Source organism: Phoenix dactylifera, unplaced genomic scaffold (genome assembly GCF_009389715.1).
Source record: "Phoenix dactylifera cultivar Barhee BC4 unplaced genomic scaffold, palm_55x_up_171113_PBpolish2nd_filt_p 000026F, whole genome shotgun sequence".
NCBI classification, from domain to species: Eukaryota; Viridiplantae; Streptophyta; class Magnoliopsida; order Arecales; family Arecaceae; genus Phoenix; species Phoenix dactylifera.
The window spans coordinates 472,597-492,203 of NW_024067667.1; the positions used below are offsets into that span (position 1 = coordinate 472,597).

Genomic DNA, 19,607 nt, shown 5'->3' on the forward strand with positions numbered 1-19,607 from the left:
ACATTATTTAGAAATTAATTTATTTCTAATATATTTCAATTAAATATTGTATGCATGTTGTGTGAAATTGAATCGTAAAATATTGGATCAAGTATGATATGATTTACTTAGGCATGAATCATATTTTATTGCATCAATAAATATATTGATATCGTATATATTCTTATTTTGCTGCTCTCTAGTCTGACTATGATCACACTAGTTTAGGATCTAGTCTCCTTCCGGATCTCCAGTGGGGCGATTACTGGCGCATACTGGTTAACGACGTATTGTAGTTAGGAACTAGTTTTCTTTCGAGCCTAGCTAGTCGGGGTTAATCATTGATACATACTAATGAAAGCACTTTTTTCATGTGATTTTAGAAGTAGTTATTTTCTAGGCCTCCAATGGGGCAATCACCAACGTATGACTGGTAGACAGCATGTTGCAGTCAGGATCTAGTCTCTTTTAAAACTTGCCACAGGCCAATTGTGGCCATAGTCGTAAAGACTAAGAGAGTGAGAGAGAGTAGTCCACCCATGGTTGATTTGAAAAGTTATTTTGGACAAATACATTATATATCTTCAAATCTATGTTGATAGACTTGATATGTTTATTGGCATGTTTTTATATATAGAAAAAGCATACAAACTGAAAATTTATTTTTCTTGCAGAATAACTTGTTCTTACTAGAGGTTTTCGTAACTTACTGGGCTGTGAAGCTTATTATTTCTCTTCTAATATTTTTACAAATGTAGCCGAGTAGAAGGTGCTTGAGATCGAGCAATGAGAAGCTTACAGTTTAGAGAACATTGGCGGGTATTTTTAGAAATAATTTGATATATTTTTAACTAGTAAATATAGGCTATTCTTTTGAATAAATGCATTAATTTATTTATCTCTACCATTGTCTACTTTTGGAATCACATGTATATGAATGGAAAGGCAGGCTTTGCATGTCCTGTGGGGTTTAACCCTAAGGATGTGCGGCCGTCTGTCACGTGCTCGGCTCAGGCCATCAGGTCAGAATATGATATGCATAATAGGTTGTTCTAATCAATCATCTATTTACATCCCTGACTTGATTAGTCAAATAATATGGCTTCTTAGACATGATAATTGGTTTAGGTAGCAGATTGCTTAGTGGGTGCAAACTATTGCTTCAAGCTCCTTTGGTTTGTTTGTTGGTTGCCAATGCTATAGATTTTTACCCTTAATCAGAGAAAGTGCTAGCTATTTAAGTTGGTAAGCTTGCAGTTGGGACAAGAAATGTAGCTTTCGCACGAAAGAATGACTCATTTTGCTCTGCATGAATCATAGTTGGAACATGCAAGGGATGCTTGGAGATTGTGCATATAGATGAATGAAGACTTGGAGTATTTTAAGATCTATGTAGGTTGCAACCCAAAAGTGAAAAAAGATTAATTATTTATTCATTCAAAAGATACAATCCGAACCCTCATAGTTGTACCACAATTTTTAGCCGATGCTAATTCTAACAGTTATTCAACATTCAACTGCAATGCACGTTACAAACATTAATATAACTAATATTATCTGCTAGAGGGGCAATATTTCTGCGGATTCACTTGCTATTAGGAAATGATTAATAAATGCTCCCATGGAGCAATTCATGGTTACCTTCATTTCAGCAGTGCGAGAAATAAGTGCGGGACAATTAGTCCCACATCGGTTACCGTAGAAAAAGGAGGGCGCTGGGGGTTCAATATAAGGAGGCGGAGCCCGTGGGTTGATCCATACTTACCTGGACGGGGTCAATGGGCGATCAATAAGGCCCATGTCCTAGGCCCGCGGTCCACATTGCACTTGGTGGGAGCGCTGGTCTACCATCTCCCCAAGTGGGAGAGTGGACGTCATAATTTGTGATAGCGGGGGTACGCGCTCGCGCGGCCCCTACCCAATTCTTACCCTAAATTATTTTGGAAGTTGGTGGTGATATATAGTTATATGAATATGAATGTAAATTTTTGCATGTTTTAATGTTTGATTTATATGAAATTCATACAGAATAGGTTATTTGCATGGTACAAACTTTATTTGTTACATGTTAAGCATGATTAAGATACATGATGGCAATATGACATGCATGGATAATCCATAGAGCAGTGCATTGGCAATTAACCATTTTGGCCACATGTGCCCTTCAATTGTGGATAAACTATGGTCATCTCCATAGTGAGATTTTTGGTAGCATACTAGATATACATCGCACCCATTTTTCGTTATTATAACTACTAAGGATTAAAAACACATAATTAAATGTTTTGAGGAAATGGAAGCATCTAACAAGGATAAGAGATAGACTAACATATATTTGCATGACAGCTATGGATAAATTTTTATGGTTAATTATTTGAGGGTGCAAGAGTGTTAAACTTTAGGGTTGGAGAATGAATTAATCAAAACATAATGTAGTACTCCATTTGAAAAAGGTATGTGGTCTAGTGAGTGAGGGAGGCGCGGCGGGCATTGGAATCCTGATGCCCTGTCTAGGGAACCACGATGGAGGGTGGCAGGGCGGCGAGGACTGACGACGGCGCACCATTTGAGGCGAAGGGAGTTGGAGGAGAGGTAGGTGCTGAGATTTTGTGCTACAGAGTGGCATTTCCTCGAACATCTGGCGGGCGACACCAATGACAAACTACGGAGTGACATTGCCGGCCGGAGCGGAGGCTAATATGGGGCGGGGCAGGCATGCGACCACAAGGGGCAGGGCAGGTCCGGGGATGACGGGGTCGACTCCGACGTGGTCAGTAGTGGCACAGGGAGCTCCTCAGCGACCGATTTGGACCACCTAGCGCATTATGGTAGAGGAACCGGCGGTAATCCAAAGTCATTTCCCCGATGTGCTGCAGCTGCCAACCGATAGGGTGTCAAAGGCCTAGAGCGCCTGGGAGTCAAGGGCGGTGCTCATCCGAAGCCTGGGGAGACGCATGTTGGCGGAATGGGTGGCGCACGAATTTCGAGCGCGGGGTAAACTCGACTATGAGGTCGAGTATGTCCCGATGGCGGAGGAGGTGACAACGCTCCAGTTCCAAAATGAGGGCGACCGCGTGGCGGCGTTGGCTGGTGGGCCATGGCAGGTGGCTAGCCAGCTGCTGGCCGTGGAGGAATGGAGGCCGGACTTTCATGACTCATTTTCTGGAGAGCTTTGGTTTTCACCCTCTATGATTCAGCGGTGTATCTAATCCCCGTCCTTTGCCATTTTGGTGAATGGATCCCCCCTGCAGTTCTTTGAGTCTTCGGTCGGGTTGAGGCAGGGATGTCCCTTGTCACCGATTCTACTCATCATTTGTGTCAATTACTTGTCTAGAGTGCTCCGCCGTGCCATAACACTGCAGGAGGTGGAGGCCTATAGTACGACACCGGATTCGACTCAAATCTCGCACCTGCTTTTTGCTGATGACTGCTTATTGTTAGCCCAAGCGATCGGATGGTCGACTTAGGATATTCGGAGAATTCTGAGGGAGTACTATGCGGTCTCTACTCAGCAGGTCAATCTGGCGAAGTCAGCCATCTGCTTTAGCTTGAAGATCCACCTAGGGGTGAAGACGGCAGTCACTGGCATCCTAGAGATTGGGGAGCAAGAGAGCACTCTGAGTTATTTAGGAGTCCCGATCACTAGCAAACATCTACGCAGGACGGAGTGCGCTCATATGGAGCAGGGCATTAGGCGCAAACTAGAGAGCTGGCAGGCGAGTGTTCTATCTACGATGGGCAGAGTTATCCTAGTATGCTCAATACTGAGCTCAATCCATGTCTATTTGCTATCCTATACTATGGTGCCGCTTGCAGCGCTACGGTGTATAGAGCGATAGTTTAGGTGTTTTCATTGGGGGTGACATGGGGGCAGAAGTGGTGTTCATCTGCTGGCCTGAGAGATCATCTATCAACTGACCAGCAGTGGAGGATTGGGAGTCCACTCCTTGACCGAGCGATGGGAGATCCTTGCGACCAGATTAGTAGCTAGATTTCTTCTGGAGTCGGGATGTCTCTGGGGTACCTTGATGAGAGCTAAGTATGGGGATCCGCTCGACCCAGCTTTCTTCAATACTAGCCATCATAGTTATTTCATCTAGAGAGAGATCTACATCTGCGCTCCGGTGGTCTCACCGGAGATCAGATGGTAGATCGGTGATGGTCGAGCTATTGACGTCTTGGAGGCCAGTTGGCTCTCTAAGGTGCCACTTCGCAGCTGGCCTACCCTGATCGACGTTGGATGCCTGGAGGGGCGTAAAGTCCGTGACTTGTTTACCCCCGGCGGGCGGGCGAGTGATGAGGACCTTGTCCGACGGGCTTTCAAGGAGTAGTTGGTCGAGCAAGTCCTATCTCTGTCGATTCCTACTGTGGAGGCTGCGGATAGGAGGGTATGAAGCATGACCAGAAGGTCAGAGGTGAAGGCCCGAGACTTAGTCTGGGTGGTTAAGAGTTCTCCAGCTCAATAGATTGAGGGAGGCTGTATCTGGAGGCTTCGCATTCACCCACGAGTCGCCTTATTCGTCTAGAAGGTGGTTTGGGGTTGCTTGTCCACTAGAGGCATGCTGGCCTGACAAGGGATGCATATTTCTTCTGAGTGCTCAAACTGTCCGGAGGTGGAGGAGTCCATTTTCCATGTCATCATCGGATGCCCAAGGACTGCGCAGATCTGGGCATGCGTCTCGGGCCCCCACGACCCTCAGCAGTGGTCGTCGTCAACTGAGGACTTCCTGCTCTTCTTGGAGACTTCATTGAAGAGGCCAAGTCTGGAGCGACCGAGGATTAGGGCTGCCTACCTAGCTTACCACTATTGGCTAGATAGGAATGCTCGGATCTTCAAAGACAACAGAGTGCATTTGAAGTCAATAGCGGATATGGCTCTTCTTCATACAGCAGAGGTCACCCATGCCGCCATGCCGTCATCCCTTGGGATGGCCAGAGAAATCTGGGACTCCCCTCTTGATCCTGCAGCGTCCAAGACCGTATTGGTCTCTTAAGAGCCTCCACCCCTGGCTTTCTCAAGGTGAATTTCGATGGTAGTGTTGGCGAGAGATGGTGTATTGGAGGTGTGGGTTCGTCATCAGAGACCACAATACCAGACTGATAGCGGCTAGAGACCGGCAGATCTTTGACACGTCTGTAGTTGGTGCTGAGCTCAGTGTTGCATAGGAGGGAGTCACCTATGCGAGGTGAGTGCTGGGGACGGACCGCATTCTGCTTAAGGGAGACTCGGTCACGGTGATTGAGTGGATCCAGGGTTAGAGACTCGACGCTGGTTCTAGACCGCTGCTACACAATATTCGTAGGCTCTTAGATGAGTGTGGACTCTCGTGAGTCACACATATTTATAGGGAGGCGAACAACATGGCTGATTGGGTGGCCTCATTCGTGGCTCACCATTCTGAAGGTTTCACTTGGGTTGACCACATATCGGTGCCTCACCCTCCGTGTTATCCTTTTTTTTAATTTTGTTGGTTGCACCCACGCCCGGCGTGTGTGAGCTGCTGTTGTACCAAAAAAAGAAGAAGCACATAGCAAGAAAATTATGTTCAAAAACAATTATCTCACAACACCATCTTGATCTTGGTAAAAGTGTTGCAATTACTTTCACTTGTATGAGGGCCGACCTTGATAATTTTAATAATATGACACCCTTATGATTATTGTCATGCCCCGGACCCGGATCCGTGACACGGCCGTGCCATTGCCGGCTATCGCCCCCAATAGCACGCAGCCTCATACAGGGGTAACAGGTAGCCAATGGATTTCAAACTTTCATATATTAAAATATTTGCATTACAACCTTGAAGATTGATACAAAAATACAGAACTTCTAAGCTGTTCAAATGTACAAAAGTATATAGGCTTCTCCAAAAATAACAAAGCTCTGTAACAAAAGAAAAATGTTTTTGATGGCGATCACTGATGATGATCTGGAAGAAAATGGAAAACAAACAGGCATGAGCTACACGGCTCAGTAAGTAATCCTGCATAATCCTACCGAATCAACTAGTAGGCTAAACATGTTTATCAGGGTTTGAGAAGCTGACATGCATATTTATCTAACAATTATCATGGCATAATATGTATGCGAATTAAACAGAGCAGTATTGCAAGTCACAAAAATTTTCACAAAATATGCATATCTAACCGTGCCCCGGCATGCTGTGGTCCATTCTCTCGGATGCTACTGCGAAATCCATTCGGCCACTGGCAGGGCCAGCTTAGTCATTCTCGGCCACTAGCAAGGCCAGCTTAGTCATTCTCGGTCACTAGCAAGGCCAGCTCAGTTGCATTCGATCAGTAGCATCTTTGAACCCATTATAGTATTTTGTTATACTAACTTGCATATATGATTAACATAGCAGCAAAATCGTGGTACGATACATGGCCATAGTCTATGAGATTAGGCAAGTTACTTATCCAACGTAACACATCATGCATGAATCATATATACTTAAAAAAAATTACTTAGAGGATGTTAGTAAACATGGCATGATCTATAACAGGATTAGAACAGGTTACTTACAATAAGTTGTTATCAATTCTTTGAGTCCGGACGACGAGTCTTTAATTCCTAGAACCATATTATAAGACTCACAATATCCTCTATTTATCATAAATTTTAGTCCAATTGAAGTAAATTTGAGTCTACCAGGCCTAATTGGGCCTCTAATGGAAAGGTTGGGCCTGATTTGTGGTTAAGTCCACTCTTTCCTAGCCAATTTGGCCTTCTGCCAATTTAATTGGGCCTGGTCTGGGTCTGATTTAGGGCTAATTGGGCCTGCTGGAGTCAACGTACCTGTTATGAACATGGTTCGGACCCAGCTGAATTGAGTTTAATTGGGTTCGAATTTAGCCCAATTTGCTTAATTTGGGTTCATTCAGGCTTGGTCGGGTTCACACCCAACACCAATTAGGCTTAGTTGACCCGTTTAATTCGATTGGGCTTGGATCAACCCTTCATTGGATTCACCCAAACCGAATTGAATTATTTGGGCCTAACGGGTTTCGGATCCGGACTCGGATCCGACCCGCTAGGCAGCCCGCTAAGGCCCCTCTCTTTTTTTTTTGTTCCGTTTACCCTCTTCTCCTTTTTCCTTTTTTTTTGTGTGGGAGCCGCGCCGCCACCTCTTCGCCGGTGGAGAGGCGGGGGGGCTCAGCTGAGGCTGGCGGCCTCGCGGCCGCGTCTGTCGTCGGTACGGCCAGACCCGGCGGCCCCTTTGGCTGCCCCTCAGCCTTAGGGCGGCGGCGGCCGAGGGCTGTCACCTGCAGGCCGAGTCCGGTTGGGCTCGGCCCGGGTGGCAGTTGGGCCTGGGCTTGGGCCGTCCTCAGGCTGGCCCGCGGCCTGTGGGTCCGGCCCGCAGCCCGTGAGTCTTCCTCCGGTTTCCCCTGTCAAGATTAACCCTCACTGCCTCACTGTGCCGGTCTCCTCCTCTCTGTTTCGTTGATGAAACAGGGAGGGAAACACCCCACAAAGGGGTTCCTCCACCCCTTTCTTGCCTAGACCTACCTACAGGGGTCCATACCTTGTTGTGGCTGGTTGAAGCTATGCAGTATCACCTCGGTACACTCCCTCCTTCCTCTCCTAAGGCTGCGGGGTCCCTTCTGCCTCCAGCTCCAGGGCTTGGCTCTCTGGTATAGCAATTCAGAGGGTTAGAGAGTTAGGGAGGGTATCTCAAAAACCAGGGGGTTAGCGGATTTTAGGGGTATAAAAACTTAGCTTAGGATTTGACCCTGAAGGAGAGGTGGCATCCTCTCCTTCCTCAGTGTCCCGGGAGCCACCAGCTGCCCCTCCCCTTCAGGCCAGCTCACAGCTCGCCTGCCGAGGGGAAGAGGAGGTGGCAGGTTCCCGTTTTGCATGTTTGTGGAGGTCTTCTCCGTTGGCCACCTGGTGGTCCTGTCCTTTCAGCTCTCAGGCGGGAGATCACTGTCATCTTGGGCCAGTGTGGCCTGCTAACCCCCCCGGCTCAATACTCTCCAACTAGGCCCTATAGTATTAGGCCCGGTCTGTATTGGGTCGGACATTACAATTATTCTCTTAAAAGGAAAATGAAATAAAAACATCATGAAGGAGAAATCTTAGATGGTATAGCGTTAATTTCTTAGTGTATGATCGGCGCCTATGTAAGAATGCGTCGACATGGTATGTATCAATAGGGTCTTGGACTTGGTAGGACATGATAGAAAACAAGTCATCGAGCCTATCTATCACCATATCCACGCATAACCACATGCAAATCATTTTTCACAGCAAACATCCAATAAGATACTTGAACCCAGAGCCTCGTGCTACAATAAAGCTCTACATTGACCAGAATATATATCGATGCGCTAAGGTCGACTATCCCGAGCTACTTGCAACTAGCGATCTAGATAAACCTTTACACACACACGGCCACTGCTGTGGTCCTCTTTAAAAACTTTTGATTATATAAAGAACCAAATGCATCATTTTTACCTCATTAGTTATTATAATATCAGAGCTCAAAGAAAAAACCTCTATTGCCACGTGTCATGCATGCTTGGCACTTCACAGCACAATATTCCCACGGCTCCAAACCCATGAACTGAACCAATCCTCTCGTGCCATAAATTATGGAGCCTTGCTGGATATATACCATGGTTGGTCTAACATATCCGAAGCACAGTGCAAGGAACAATAAATTTAGCCTAAACCAATAACATGAACTCAATCCTGAGAATGGAAGGCCTCTAAGTCTGTTACTTTTAGACCAACCACCATTTGAGCTTATGAAGGGGAAGCTTGGAATGAGGTTTTGGCATCATTTCATATATCCACCTTGTGCCGCCAACCAGTCGCAAAAGCATGCATTGAGGACCCATTTTATTAGCATAGCTCAAGATTTTTATGTGATCTATATATGTCTCTTAAAAGAAGGGGACACCATTTGTACATTGTGTATCCTTCGGGTGATTGAGTCATGATTGATCACTTGAATGTCTCTGCTAGCGAGGAATTGAATTTTTTCTTTTAGGCCATGGGCCTCCAACTATTGCAAACCTCCATCTGCAAAGATAAATAGGAATTTGTTGCAGGATATCTTTACTTGTGAGTTTTGAATTATCATGTCCAAGCTAAGAAGTAAAATAGTATTCATTATAGTTGAGATTCATTTACTAATGCATGAAAAGCTCTCATACTGTCATACAATGCTTATTGTAATATGATGAATGAATTTGCAACTTTGTGGTATAACCTAATAGGGGATATGGCTGTAAAGAGCGAATCTATGGATACAGAGGCCATGCAAACAGTAAGTTCATGAAGGATCAATCCTTGAAGGCATGCTTATACAACTTCAAGAGCCATATATTTCTATAATTTTTCTTGAATTTCTTTTTACCAAAGAAGAATATCTAAAACTAGCTTGTCCTTTTTATATATAGGAATATTCGCATGAGCTTGTAACATAAAATGCCAAAATCATGGGCATGATCAAAAGAGTTATCTTACTATTTTTTCATTGTAGTGAAGTCCCATAGGTTTGGTGTTAATTGTCAAACTGTAAAACCCTAATGCGCCCTAGTTTCCTCATAAATTGTACAAGATCTTCAAAATAAAGATTATAGAAGCATACGATACACTAAACTTTTACAACTGTAACTTTGTAAACTCATTCTAAACATGAATTAGGCTCCACCGCACTCCAATCCTTGTTGACCCTGCTAAACCTCGAACAAGCCTAGTCTTTAGACTGTCCATGTACCTCTATCTTAGTCAAGCCCAACTATAATTATAGGCAAAAGTGGAATGGGTTTACATATTACTTTCGACCACTAGTGCACTCTCTCTATTCATACATGCATACATATGCATATACATACATACCTATAATATATATATGTATACATATGCATATATGTACACACACACACACACACACACACACACATATATATATATATATATAAAATGAGGAAGTAAGAGTCACATCAAACCCTTTAGGTAATTCGTGGAGAAACTATAATGGCTATTACAAAAGAGTTTTTTTTAACATATCTATATACATGTATATCTATATAATTATTTCTTTTTGTATATATACCTTTACGAATATCTAAAATGACATATGTACTCTCATAAATTTAGAATTTATATATGCCATCGTAAATTATTGTATTTTGCATATATATCCTCGTAAATTCATCATTTACTTGTATATAATTTTAGATATTTATAAGGATATACATGCAAAAAAAATTTCATTCAAAATTCATTCAAATTTTCATTTTTTTTCAAATAAACGTCACTTTTTTTCAAAAAAATCTGATAGCTGGCAAAACTGAGCGAATTACTGCCCGTGATAATAACCCTCGCAGGTTGCACGTGAAGTTGTTGCGTTATCCAAAAATAATTATCATAAAATTTATTGATTTGATCCCAAAAATAAAATCTTGCCAAATCTCTTTGCGTTCTTTCAAAACATAATAACTATTTCTATCGAAGAAAAGATAATTACTATAACAAAAATCATTAATTTTTTTAAAAAAGTTTGTATTAAAAGCGAAACTGAACAAATAAAAGATAATAATCATAACCTCATAGAAACTTATTTAAACGAAATAATGCCGACGACGTTATCATAAGCTTATTTCCTTCTTCCTCTCTATGCATGCTTTAAATTCGCTATCAAATGCAGTAACAATTGCCCTCTCCCCTTCACTTGATACCTCTCAACAATCAATTTTCATGTTTATAGGCTTTGGCCCTTTATAACCCATATTTACCTTCAACTGCTCCAATTAAGCCACCCATCATGCCCTAGATGGATCTCACAATCACTGCACATAATTAAATTAAACAAAGACAATAGCACATAACATAGCATTCTAGCTAACATCCACTGCCATTTAATCTTGAGAAGATTGCTGAATAGTACTCCACAGAGCTCCCACCCTCTGACGCCATCTACAGTGATTGCCACTACTACCATTTACCTTTTTTTCAGACCAAAACTTATTTTTTACCTTTAACCGCCAGCTTAAAAAAGGTTGTCTTCCGGCGACTGCATTTAATTGAACACCCCGGGAATCTTATCACCTTTCACCATGCAAAACTCGGCCAGCGATGTGACCCGCTCTTCCTCCTGTGGACCCCACCTCCGCCCGCACCGTTACCATGTCCCCACGGAATCCACTCCCCTGCCACGAATCCCCCCACCAGAAGCCTCCGATTGGCCGAGAAATTAAAAGGACAGCCGATATGGCGTAATTACATTGGATCCGCGGGACCAGCGGAACACGGATGGCTCGTTCTATATAACGACCAAAGCGTGACCCCATTCCTTATTATGTTATTCGCGAATTTTCTCTTCTCTTTTTTTTTTGTTTTTAGCCATGGCCGAATACGTGCCACCCACCATGATCACTCTTGCCGAGCCCCGAGACAATCCCCCCTCCGACGACGACGAATCCCGACGCCGCGCCCTCTCCGCCGACCCCGCCGCAGGTGGAGGCGGAGGAGAGCCTTCCTCCGGTTCGGCCGGGAGGAAGCCTCGCGGGAGGCCGCCGGGGTCGAAGAACAAGCCGAAGCCGCCGGTGGTGATAACAAAGGAGAGCGAGGCGGCGATGCACCCGATGGTGCTGGAGCTCGCCGCTGGCTTCGACGTGCTGGAGTGCGTCGCCGCCTTTGCCCGCCGGCGGCGGATGGGGATCTCCATCCTCAGCGGCAGCGGCGTCGTCGCCAACGTCCCCCTTCGCCACCCCCCAACCAATCCCCCCGTCATGACCCTCCACGGCCGCTACGACATCCTCTCCCTCTCCGGCACCATCCTCCCGCAGAACTCCGCCGCCGGGCAGGCCACCTTCTCGATATCGCTGGCGGGGACGCAGGGGCACGTGATCGGGGGGACGTTGGCTGGGCCACTGAAGGCGGCGGGACCGGTTGTGCTGGTCGCGGCGTCGTTCGTCAACCCGGAGTTTTACCGTCTGCCGCTGGTGGTCTCCCCGGCGGAGGATGATGAGGCCGCGGCGGCGGTCAAGGTGGACGAGGTGAAGCCCGGAGGGGTGGAGGCGGGCGTGGCGGTCTACGGCGTGCCCGGTGGATCCCGCCCGTTGACCGGTCCACTTCCCCACCATGAGATGGTTTTGTGGGCCCAGCCCTCCTCCGCTCGCTCTCCCCACCCTCCTCCCCCTCACTACTGAGTGTGTCCGACTCCATATATCTTAGTTTTCTTTGTCAGAAAAAAAAATAAATCAACAGAAAGATTAGAGAGAGAGGGGAGGAAGAGGAGGAGGAGGATGGGGTTATTATTAGGAGGAAAGGAAACAAATAGTAAGGCAGGCCTGTTTTCTTTTGTTAGCGCTGGGAGTAGTAGCAGCAGTAGAAAAAGCAGAGAGGAGTCCTTCCGTGGCACGGTGAAGGTGGCCGGAGGGGATGGTGCGTCTTGTCGGTCTATGTCTTAGGGCTATAAAGACGTTCTTCTAATTTTTTTTTGTTCTTCTCGGGAAGCGTCGCCTCTTCGACTCCCAAAGCAGGGCAAGGCTAGCTGGGAGAAGAGAGAGAGCCGTTGGGTTAAGCTTGGAGGCATATTTCTCTTTCTTTCTTCTTCTTATTTTTTTACTTTTCTGTTGTTTCACATAAGGAGGTGACCAAGGAGAGAAAAAAAAAGAAGAAATGAAGATGTTTCAGGGTGTTTCTCTTCTATCATCAGAACGTACCATTTGTTATTTTATAGCAGTGATCAATAGTTTGGTTTTATTTAATTGTTCAGTTGTCTTATTCGTGGAGCTGATATATGGTTAATGTGTACCTTATAGTTCATTTGTTCCTATGTCTCTAATGGGCACACGCTGGAGATAAATCCATGCATGATTGCACGTATCAAACTTCTCTTGTAGTAGCAGTAGCACCAACTCCATTTTATGACGGTGGAATCCGTGGAGTTGATCAGAATGGTTGGAAGGACCTCAAACTACACCATTGCTCCGGGTTAGATGACAGAATGGATTATTTTTGTTTTTTTTTTTCTTTTCTTTTCTTTTTCTTTTATCTTCTTTTACTTTTTCTCTGCATCCAATCTCAAAAAAGCAAAGATGAGGTGTCGCATAAGCACTTGATGAGCTTCGCCAAGTTGCACAGATGCAGTAGCACATGGCTTATTATTTTGTCCGATCCAAAGGGTAAAGAAGGTGAAAGGGGGATAAAGATAGGCTGCTGTTCTTTTCTTTTTGACGAAGAAAGGATCGATATATGGTAACGGAGAAAAGAAGGATTTGGCACCTCATAGAAAATTATGTTTCCTTCGGCCGTTAACTTGCTGCTGCTCCTACTTGTCATAGGATGTCTCTTCTTACTTTATCTCGACTCCACGGCTGGTGCAGGGACTAAAGGCCATGAGTGTACTTTGCTTTAATGTCCTATGAGTTCAGTGGACCATCCATCGATCGATTTGTCCCTAGCTAGTATCTTGGGTGGCTTGAAGGTAGCTAGGGGCAAGGGCTGGCTATCATTAGGGTTTCTAGCCCAGCATGCCCAGGTATCTTTCATCAGCAGGAGCCATCATTCTTAGATCCTTGTTGTCCCCCCCCCTCCCCACGCATACACACCGAGAGAGAGAGAGAGAGAGAGAGAGAGAGTTATGGCACAAGGGAGGATTGGTAGTGTTGGCTACGCCACCACTGGAGATCTTAAGAAGCCAAGATGTCAATCTTTAATTGGAAACATAAAGAGGAGAATTCTGACTCCAATGCCGAGAATAAAATTTTAACATCCGATCCTTCCTTCTTTTTTCTTCTTTTTTTTTTTCTTTTTTTTAATTAAAAAAAAGAGGGAGAAAAAACCTCACCAGTGTAGCAGTCCTCACTGGGCCTTTCTTTCAATAGAGAATGTTCGATGATGGTAGAAATTTTGCTCATATTCTTTTCAACCCGTGGGTTACCTTACGTGTGAGTGCGTCATTCCAGTGCCACCTTAGTGCCAGCTGGACCAGATGGCGTTTCCAACGAGCTTATCCAGGTGGGGGTATCCGGTCCCCATCATTTAATCGACGTCTGCGTGTTTTGAACCTGGACTACGACGGTGGAAGCGAAGCTCATAAAAAAGAAAACCATGAATATTAAGTCTAGAGTTTTTTAACTAGCGGGTATTAAAAACAAATGATTGTCAATCGAGGGATGGGACCTCAATTTATCCTTATTTAATAAGGTGAATCTTAACGGCCAAATTTGGTGTGTGGCAGGATTTTGAAGATACACAGATTTGATGAGATATAATTACTGTGTCTTCCCTTTTAACTTTCACGGAGCCAAATGTCCGAAGCTCACTAGCATTGGCAATGAGAAATTCCTGCAGAAAAAGTGTTTTAACTTATTGTCTGATAGGGGGCTGTGATGAGATGCAATCTACTGTTTCTTCCCTTTAAGCCATCTACTCCTCGTTGAATCAGATGATAAATATATCAAAAGAATCATCATGTATGGATCATTCTTGCTACTGCAGAAAGAGTTGGAGATGGTTCACAAGCAAGATTCGCTATATCAAAAAGCGAGATTCTATACTAAACTTTGAAGGTCATAACTTGCTTGAATGATGCTTGATCGATAATGCTTTTTTATTTTGAAATCAAGTGACTATTTGAGCTTTATGATGTACTACCACCTCAAAAGGCTACGACATATCAAGTGATTAGGATGAAAATTCATCGTTTGCATCTCAAAATGAGCTAGTTAAAGCAAACTTTTCTTCTTCAAGAAAGATTCTAACCAAACATTACTCCTGATCTGGGAAAAATTAGATGGAGTAGTTAAAGGTAAAGTCGATATAGAGGTTGAGATCTATCTCTATAGAATTTTAGCTTTTTTATAATTATTCTTATTAACTGAATTGATAAGTGCGAGAGATGCACTTGTTTCCCCGTTCCTACAAATTACTACCTAACACGGATATTTTCTAGACTATTCAAACTTCAATGAGGCATTCCACCTAGACACATGTGATTCTCCACATACAGTGGCTGCAAATTTTAAAAGGGGTATTATAGGATATACTTAGAATGTTTAATTATTGTAGGATGTTTCTACCCCATTTGAAATCTCCTGAAAACACATTCTAATAAATAACGTTTAATGCCCTTGTTGGAAGGAAAAACTGACCATCTGTGAGGCCCAATAGTCCCACATCGGAAAGACTCGTTCCAGAGCCTGGGCATATGAGGCGGGTGTCTCCTAATCCTGCAGACGCGTTTTGGGTGGAAAACAAAACCGGGAAGGGGTGAAGGACGCTTGCGTGAAGCTCCAGAACCGGACAATATCTGGCAGGGGAGCCTCGTGTTCCCCCCTCATGTGGCCCCCACGTGGGCACTGGGTGCCTCACGTGCCTCGCGGAGGCGGGGGCGTGACATTTGGTATCAGAGCCGAGGACGGCTCTTGTCCGATGGTGGGAAGGGTGTGAGGCCCAATAGTCCCACATCGGAAAGACTCGTTCCAGAGCCTGGGCATATGAGGCGGGTGTCTCCTAATCCTGCAGACGCGTTTTGGATGGAAAACAAAACCGGAGAGGGGTGAAGGACGCTTGCGTGAAGCTCCAGAACTGGACAATATCTGGCAGGGGAGTCCCGTGTTCCCCTCTCATGTGGCCCCCACGTGGGCACTGGGTGCCTCACGTGCCTCGCGCAGGCGGGGGCGTGACACCATCCACATTTTCTGGCCCACAGTTCCTCACATCTCCTAACCTACATTAATTGGGATATATGAAAGTTTCAAATCCTTGCTCGAGCATTTATCATTTATTTATTTAGATAAACATAACCATTTTAAACATAAAAAATACACGAGCATCCCACGCCAATCTTTAATAGTTCCTAATTATGACCTAACAAAAAATAATAACAATAATAAATGAAATGAAAATTTTATAGATTGATGCTTAATTTATCATTTTAGGTGGCTAATCTTCTTCAACATTTTGATAATCAAATGTCTCCCTGCTTTTAGCAAAGAGCCCAGATCAACCAATGACACGATTTTTGACGACACTAAGTCGACTTTTGAAAAATTGCCACTAAAGATATTAGTAGCATTTTTTTTTATTTTTAGTTGCACTTTTGTATGCTAATAAAAATTTATTTTTTTGCAGTGAGGCCCAGCCTCACTGGGCCGGCCCATTGGCCCGGCCACACGTCAAGTGACGGCCTGAAGGCCCTCTTCCCATTCATAATAGGGCAGAGCCCTGTTTGACCCCACAGAGGAGAAAGAGTCCTCCTCCACCATGGATGCTCCCGGATATCCTAGCCTCCATTTCAGTCGATCCTATCCTCCGCGAGAATTGCGACAGAGCAACCACCCCCCAAGCTTCTCTCTTTGGAAAACCCTCCTATAAATCTCTCAACTCTCAGCAATTGACCACCTCTAAGCTCTACCGGGCACCTCTCCTCCTCCTCCTCCTTCCTCTTCTCCTGTGACGAGAGTGCCCCCTCAGCTAAGCGCCGCCGCTGAAGTATCTTCCTCTTTCCTTTAGACCACCGATGACCCTATTTTTTTTTTCTTCTCCCTGTTTTGAGCATTGTCGCCGCTGGCAGCTGACCGAGCCTCCCTCAGTTAAGATCCATCACCTCCGTCCACCGCTAGTAAGCTCTCTTCCTCTCTTCCTCCGATCAAGCCAACCGAGTGGTTTTCTTCTCCTATTTTAGCCAAACCGAGAATGATCTCGGTATTCCTTTCTCGTCAAATGCTACAGCTGCAGCCGACTGCCATCTACTGTTCACGGTTGTTCATCGACCACCGAGGCCCAATCGCCACCGGACTTTCTCCCTTGGGTTCTTCTCCCTCCTCTTCTTTCTCTTCCTCCTGTCCATTCTTCTTATTCTTATTTCTTCCATTTTTCTTCCCATTTTCCCCCTATTTGTAATTAATCTTAAAAAAGAAGGAAAACCCTCTTTTCTCTCTCTACTTAATTGTGGACAAGATTCATTGATGATCTTAAATGGCTCGTGCCATCGACGGACAAAACTCTGACCCCTAAATGAACCCGAGCTAAGATACTCTCTCCTTCCTCACTTTCTCTCTCTATAGGGTTTTCTCTCTCTAGATAGGTTTAGAAAATCTAGTGTAAGCTTTGCTCTTCTTATTGCTTGGATCCAAGTTGATGCAGTTTGGATTCCTGAATAGTCCCGGTACTCGGGCGGTAGATTGGTCCATTACTTCAGCCCCAACTAGATCTTTCGAAATTTAGCCACTATTGACTTTTTTTTGACTAGTTAAATTATTCTTGCTTGGATCCATCTGAGCAATCGTGCACTATCACCTGACCAACTTGATTTAGGGGCATGAGGCCGTTACTAGTGGTGTTTGATTTTGATTTCGTTTGACTTCTGGAATGATGATGAAATTTATGATGTTTTAATTATATTAAAATAGGTACACCTGACCCATCTAATTGAAGTTGGATTTTTGAAGCGAGAAGAAATAAGTAACCTAATGCTTCAAAGTGTATTTTCTAAATTTTTAGTAAAATAATAATTAATTGATTAAATATAATTATGATATCTGTTTTATACTTAGTTAAATAGATCAATCGTGTTAATGTTATGATTATTTTAAAATATGTTTTATGCTATGTTATAAAATCTAAAAAATGTGATTGGGCAAATCATAAAAAAATCTGTTTTATAAGTTTGCATTGTCAGCACAGCTATGATCTGATCTGGCCCCGCCAATGAAGATTATTTGTTAGCTCTATCGACTTGTAATCCGTAAGAAACTAATTTCGACACCGTACCATGGGTGACTAGAATAGTGGTATTTGGAACAGCATGCCACTGATGATTAAGAATAATGGTTTTTTGCACTTTGTGCATTCTAACCCATATCACTAGGTTATGTGGCCATAGCCTGATTTCTAATGTCTAATTTTTAATTTCTGTTTCTGGTATTTCTTGTGAAAACTATTCTATACTTCAAAAAAAATATACATTATTCGAGAAATGATTTCTTTTTTTATCAATATTTTGTGTTTTTGATTAATTATTTGGCCTGCTTGACCCCATTTTGGAGTATTATATTACTTACTAGGCTAGTATAGCTCATTATTATTTTTTTTTCTATTTTTTAATCCAGATATAAAAATTCATCATAAACTGAATCATTGCAAAGCGTCATTGCAAAATAAGAATCATGGCTGAAAAGCAACTAATCCTTGAATTATAATATTGCAGGCTATTTCTGGATATAATTCCAGCGAAAATTATCTAGTTCAGCACATGATGAGAGCTTTGGCATGATAAAAGTACAGGTACTCTACTTCAGCTTTTGGGTGATTAGAAAATTCAGGACTTGAAAAGGAAAAATGATAGACAATATAGGTAGGTCAAGCCAACTAGTTTATTTCCCAAATATGCCCATTCTCCCAAGGGTACCGGAAAAGAACTCCTTTCTTATGTCCTTCCATTTCGAAATTTGTAAAAATCATCTTCTCTTAATATATAGCTAAGATACTTTAAAGTATCTTTCTATCTCCTGGTAAATTGACTTCGTCCTCTAGTTCTATCTTTCTATCTCGTCTGGGGTGAATTCTTGATGCTTTCAATCTCATATTTTCGTTTGCTCTCTTCGCTTGCATTCTCTTCCTGTTCTCTGTCACTTTCTCTCTTCCTGAGGAATGCTCTGTTAATCAGAGCTTCTCACTCCTCTTCTCAGCACAGAGAATGGGTTGGGGGATCTTCTGTAATTGATCTTTTGAGGCCCTGCTATTGGAGCATTGGGATCTCTATGTGCGTTGATAGTTCTAATCTCAGGGGCTTCTCCCCCCGTTTTGCACCAATCAGTAATTCTATCTGTTTCCTTCTCTCTCCCTCTCTCCGGTTTTTTTTGTTTCTGTTTTTAACCCTTTGGAGTTACAGTAGTTGTTATTTGGAGAATATGTCTTTGCGAACTTTTCTATTGATTGATGATGGATTAATTTTTATCTTGGCTTCGTTTCTGCATTTTGAAAAAAAACGAGAAATATTTATTTCATGTGTTTACAGTTTGTTGCTTGTGTTATGCTTTGTTTTCGTAACTTACCGTGGTGACATGCCAGTGTTACTGCTGTAATCATAGTGGTAAGTAGAAACGTACTAGTGTTACTACTATTGTTGGAGTAGTAACATCAAGTATAATTAATATTATTACTATATGTTGCTAAAACAGCGGTGGCTTTATATGCTTGTCTTCTATAATTTTGGATCAAAAGAATAAAATTGTGATGATCTTTGAGTATTATGTCCTAAATAGAAATCATACGTTAATTATTACCATTGTATTTTTGAATCATGTTGTATAGATAGTTTATTGAGAAGTGAAGGTTTAATTAATAATTGAAATACATATAGGTTATTCTATAAATTTTGTCCCCTTTTTTTTTGTCTGGGCAGTCGCCTAATCGCTTGTATTGCCTAGGCTATAGGATGGTCCATCGCCTAGGTTTGCCGAGGCTTTTTGACAAATACGGATAGTTCTTACTTGGTGCTTTCCGAATTCAAAAGCTATTTTAAAATGCAGATAACATTATCAGCATTCTCGTTATGTGGTTGGATGGTTGCTTGTTCTGTAGGTTCATTGGCACTTAGTGCTTGAATTAGGAAGGGTTGTATGACTTATGCTTGGTTATCATAGGGGTTCGAGTTAAGTTT

At 43.3% G+C, this 19,607-nt stretch overlaps 1 protein-coding gene and 1 non-coding gene across 2 annotated transcripts; both read left to right on the forward strand.

Annotated features, from left to right (window-relative positions):
* Window positions 1–1,736: 1,736 nt before the first annotated feature.
* LOC113463375 lies at window positions 1,737–1,897 on the forward strand. Its single transcript, XR_003387510.2, has one exon. It is a non-coding gene; the product is annotated as a U1 spliceosomal RNA (small nuclear RNA).
* A 9,415-nt stretch (window positions 1,898–11,312) lies between these two features.
* Window positions 11,313–12,699, forward strand: LOC103716936 (AT-hook motif nuclear-localized protein 29-like). Its single transcript, XM_008805140.3, has one exon. It carries the CDS (start codon window positions 11,338–11,340, stop codon window positions 12,142–12,144), a length of 807 nt encoding a protein of 268 aa, XP_008803362.2. The 5' UTR covers window positions 11,313–11,337; the 3' UTR covers window positions 12,145–12,699.
* The last annotated feature ends 6,908 nt before the right edge of the window (window positions 12,700–19,607 follow it).

Bases quoted from the DNA above. Each gene is read 5' to 3' on its own strand.
- LOC103716936 (XM_008805140.3), top strand. From the start codon at position 11,338: ATGGCCGAATACGTGCCACCCACCATGATCACTCTTGCCGAGCCCCGA.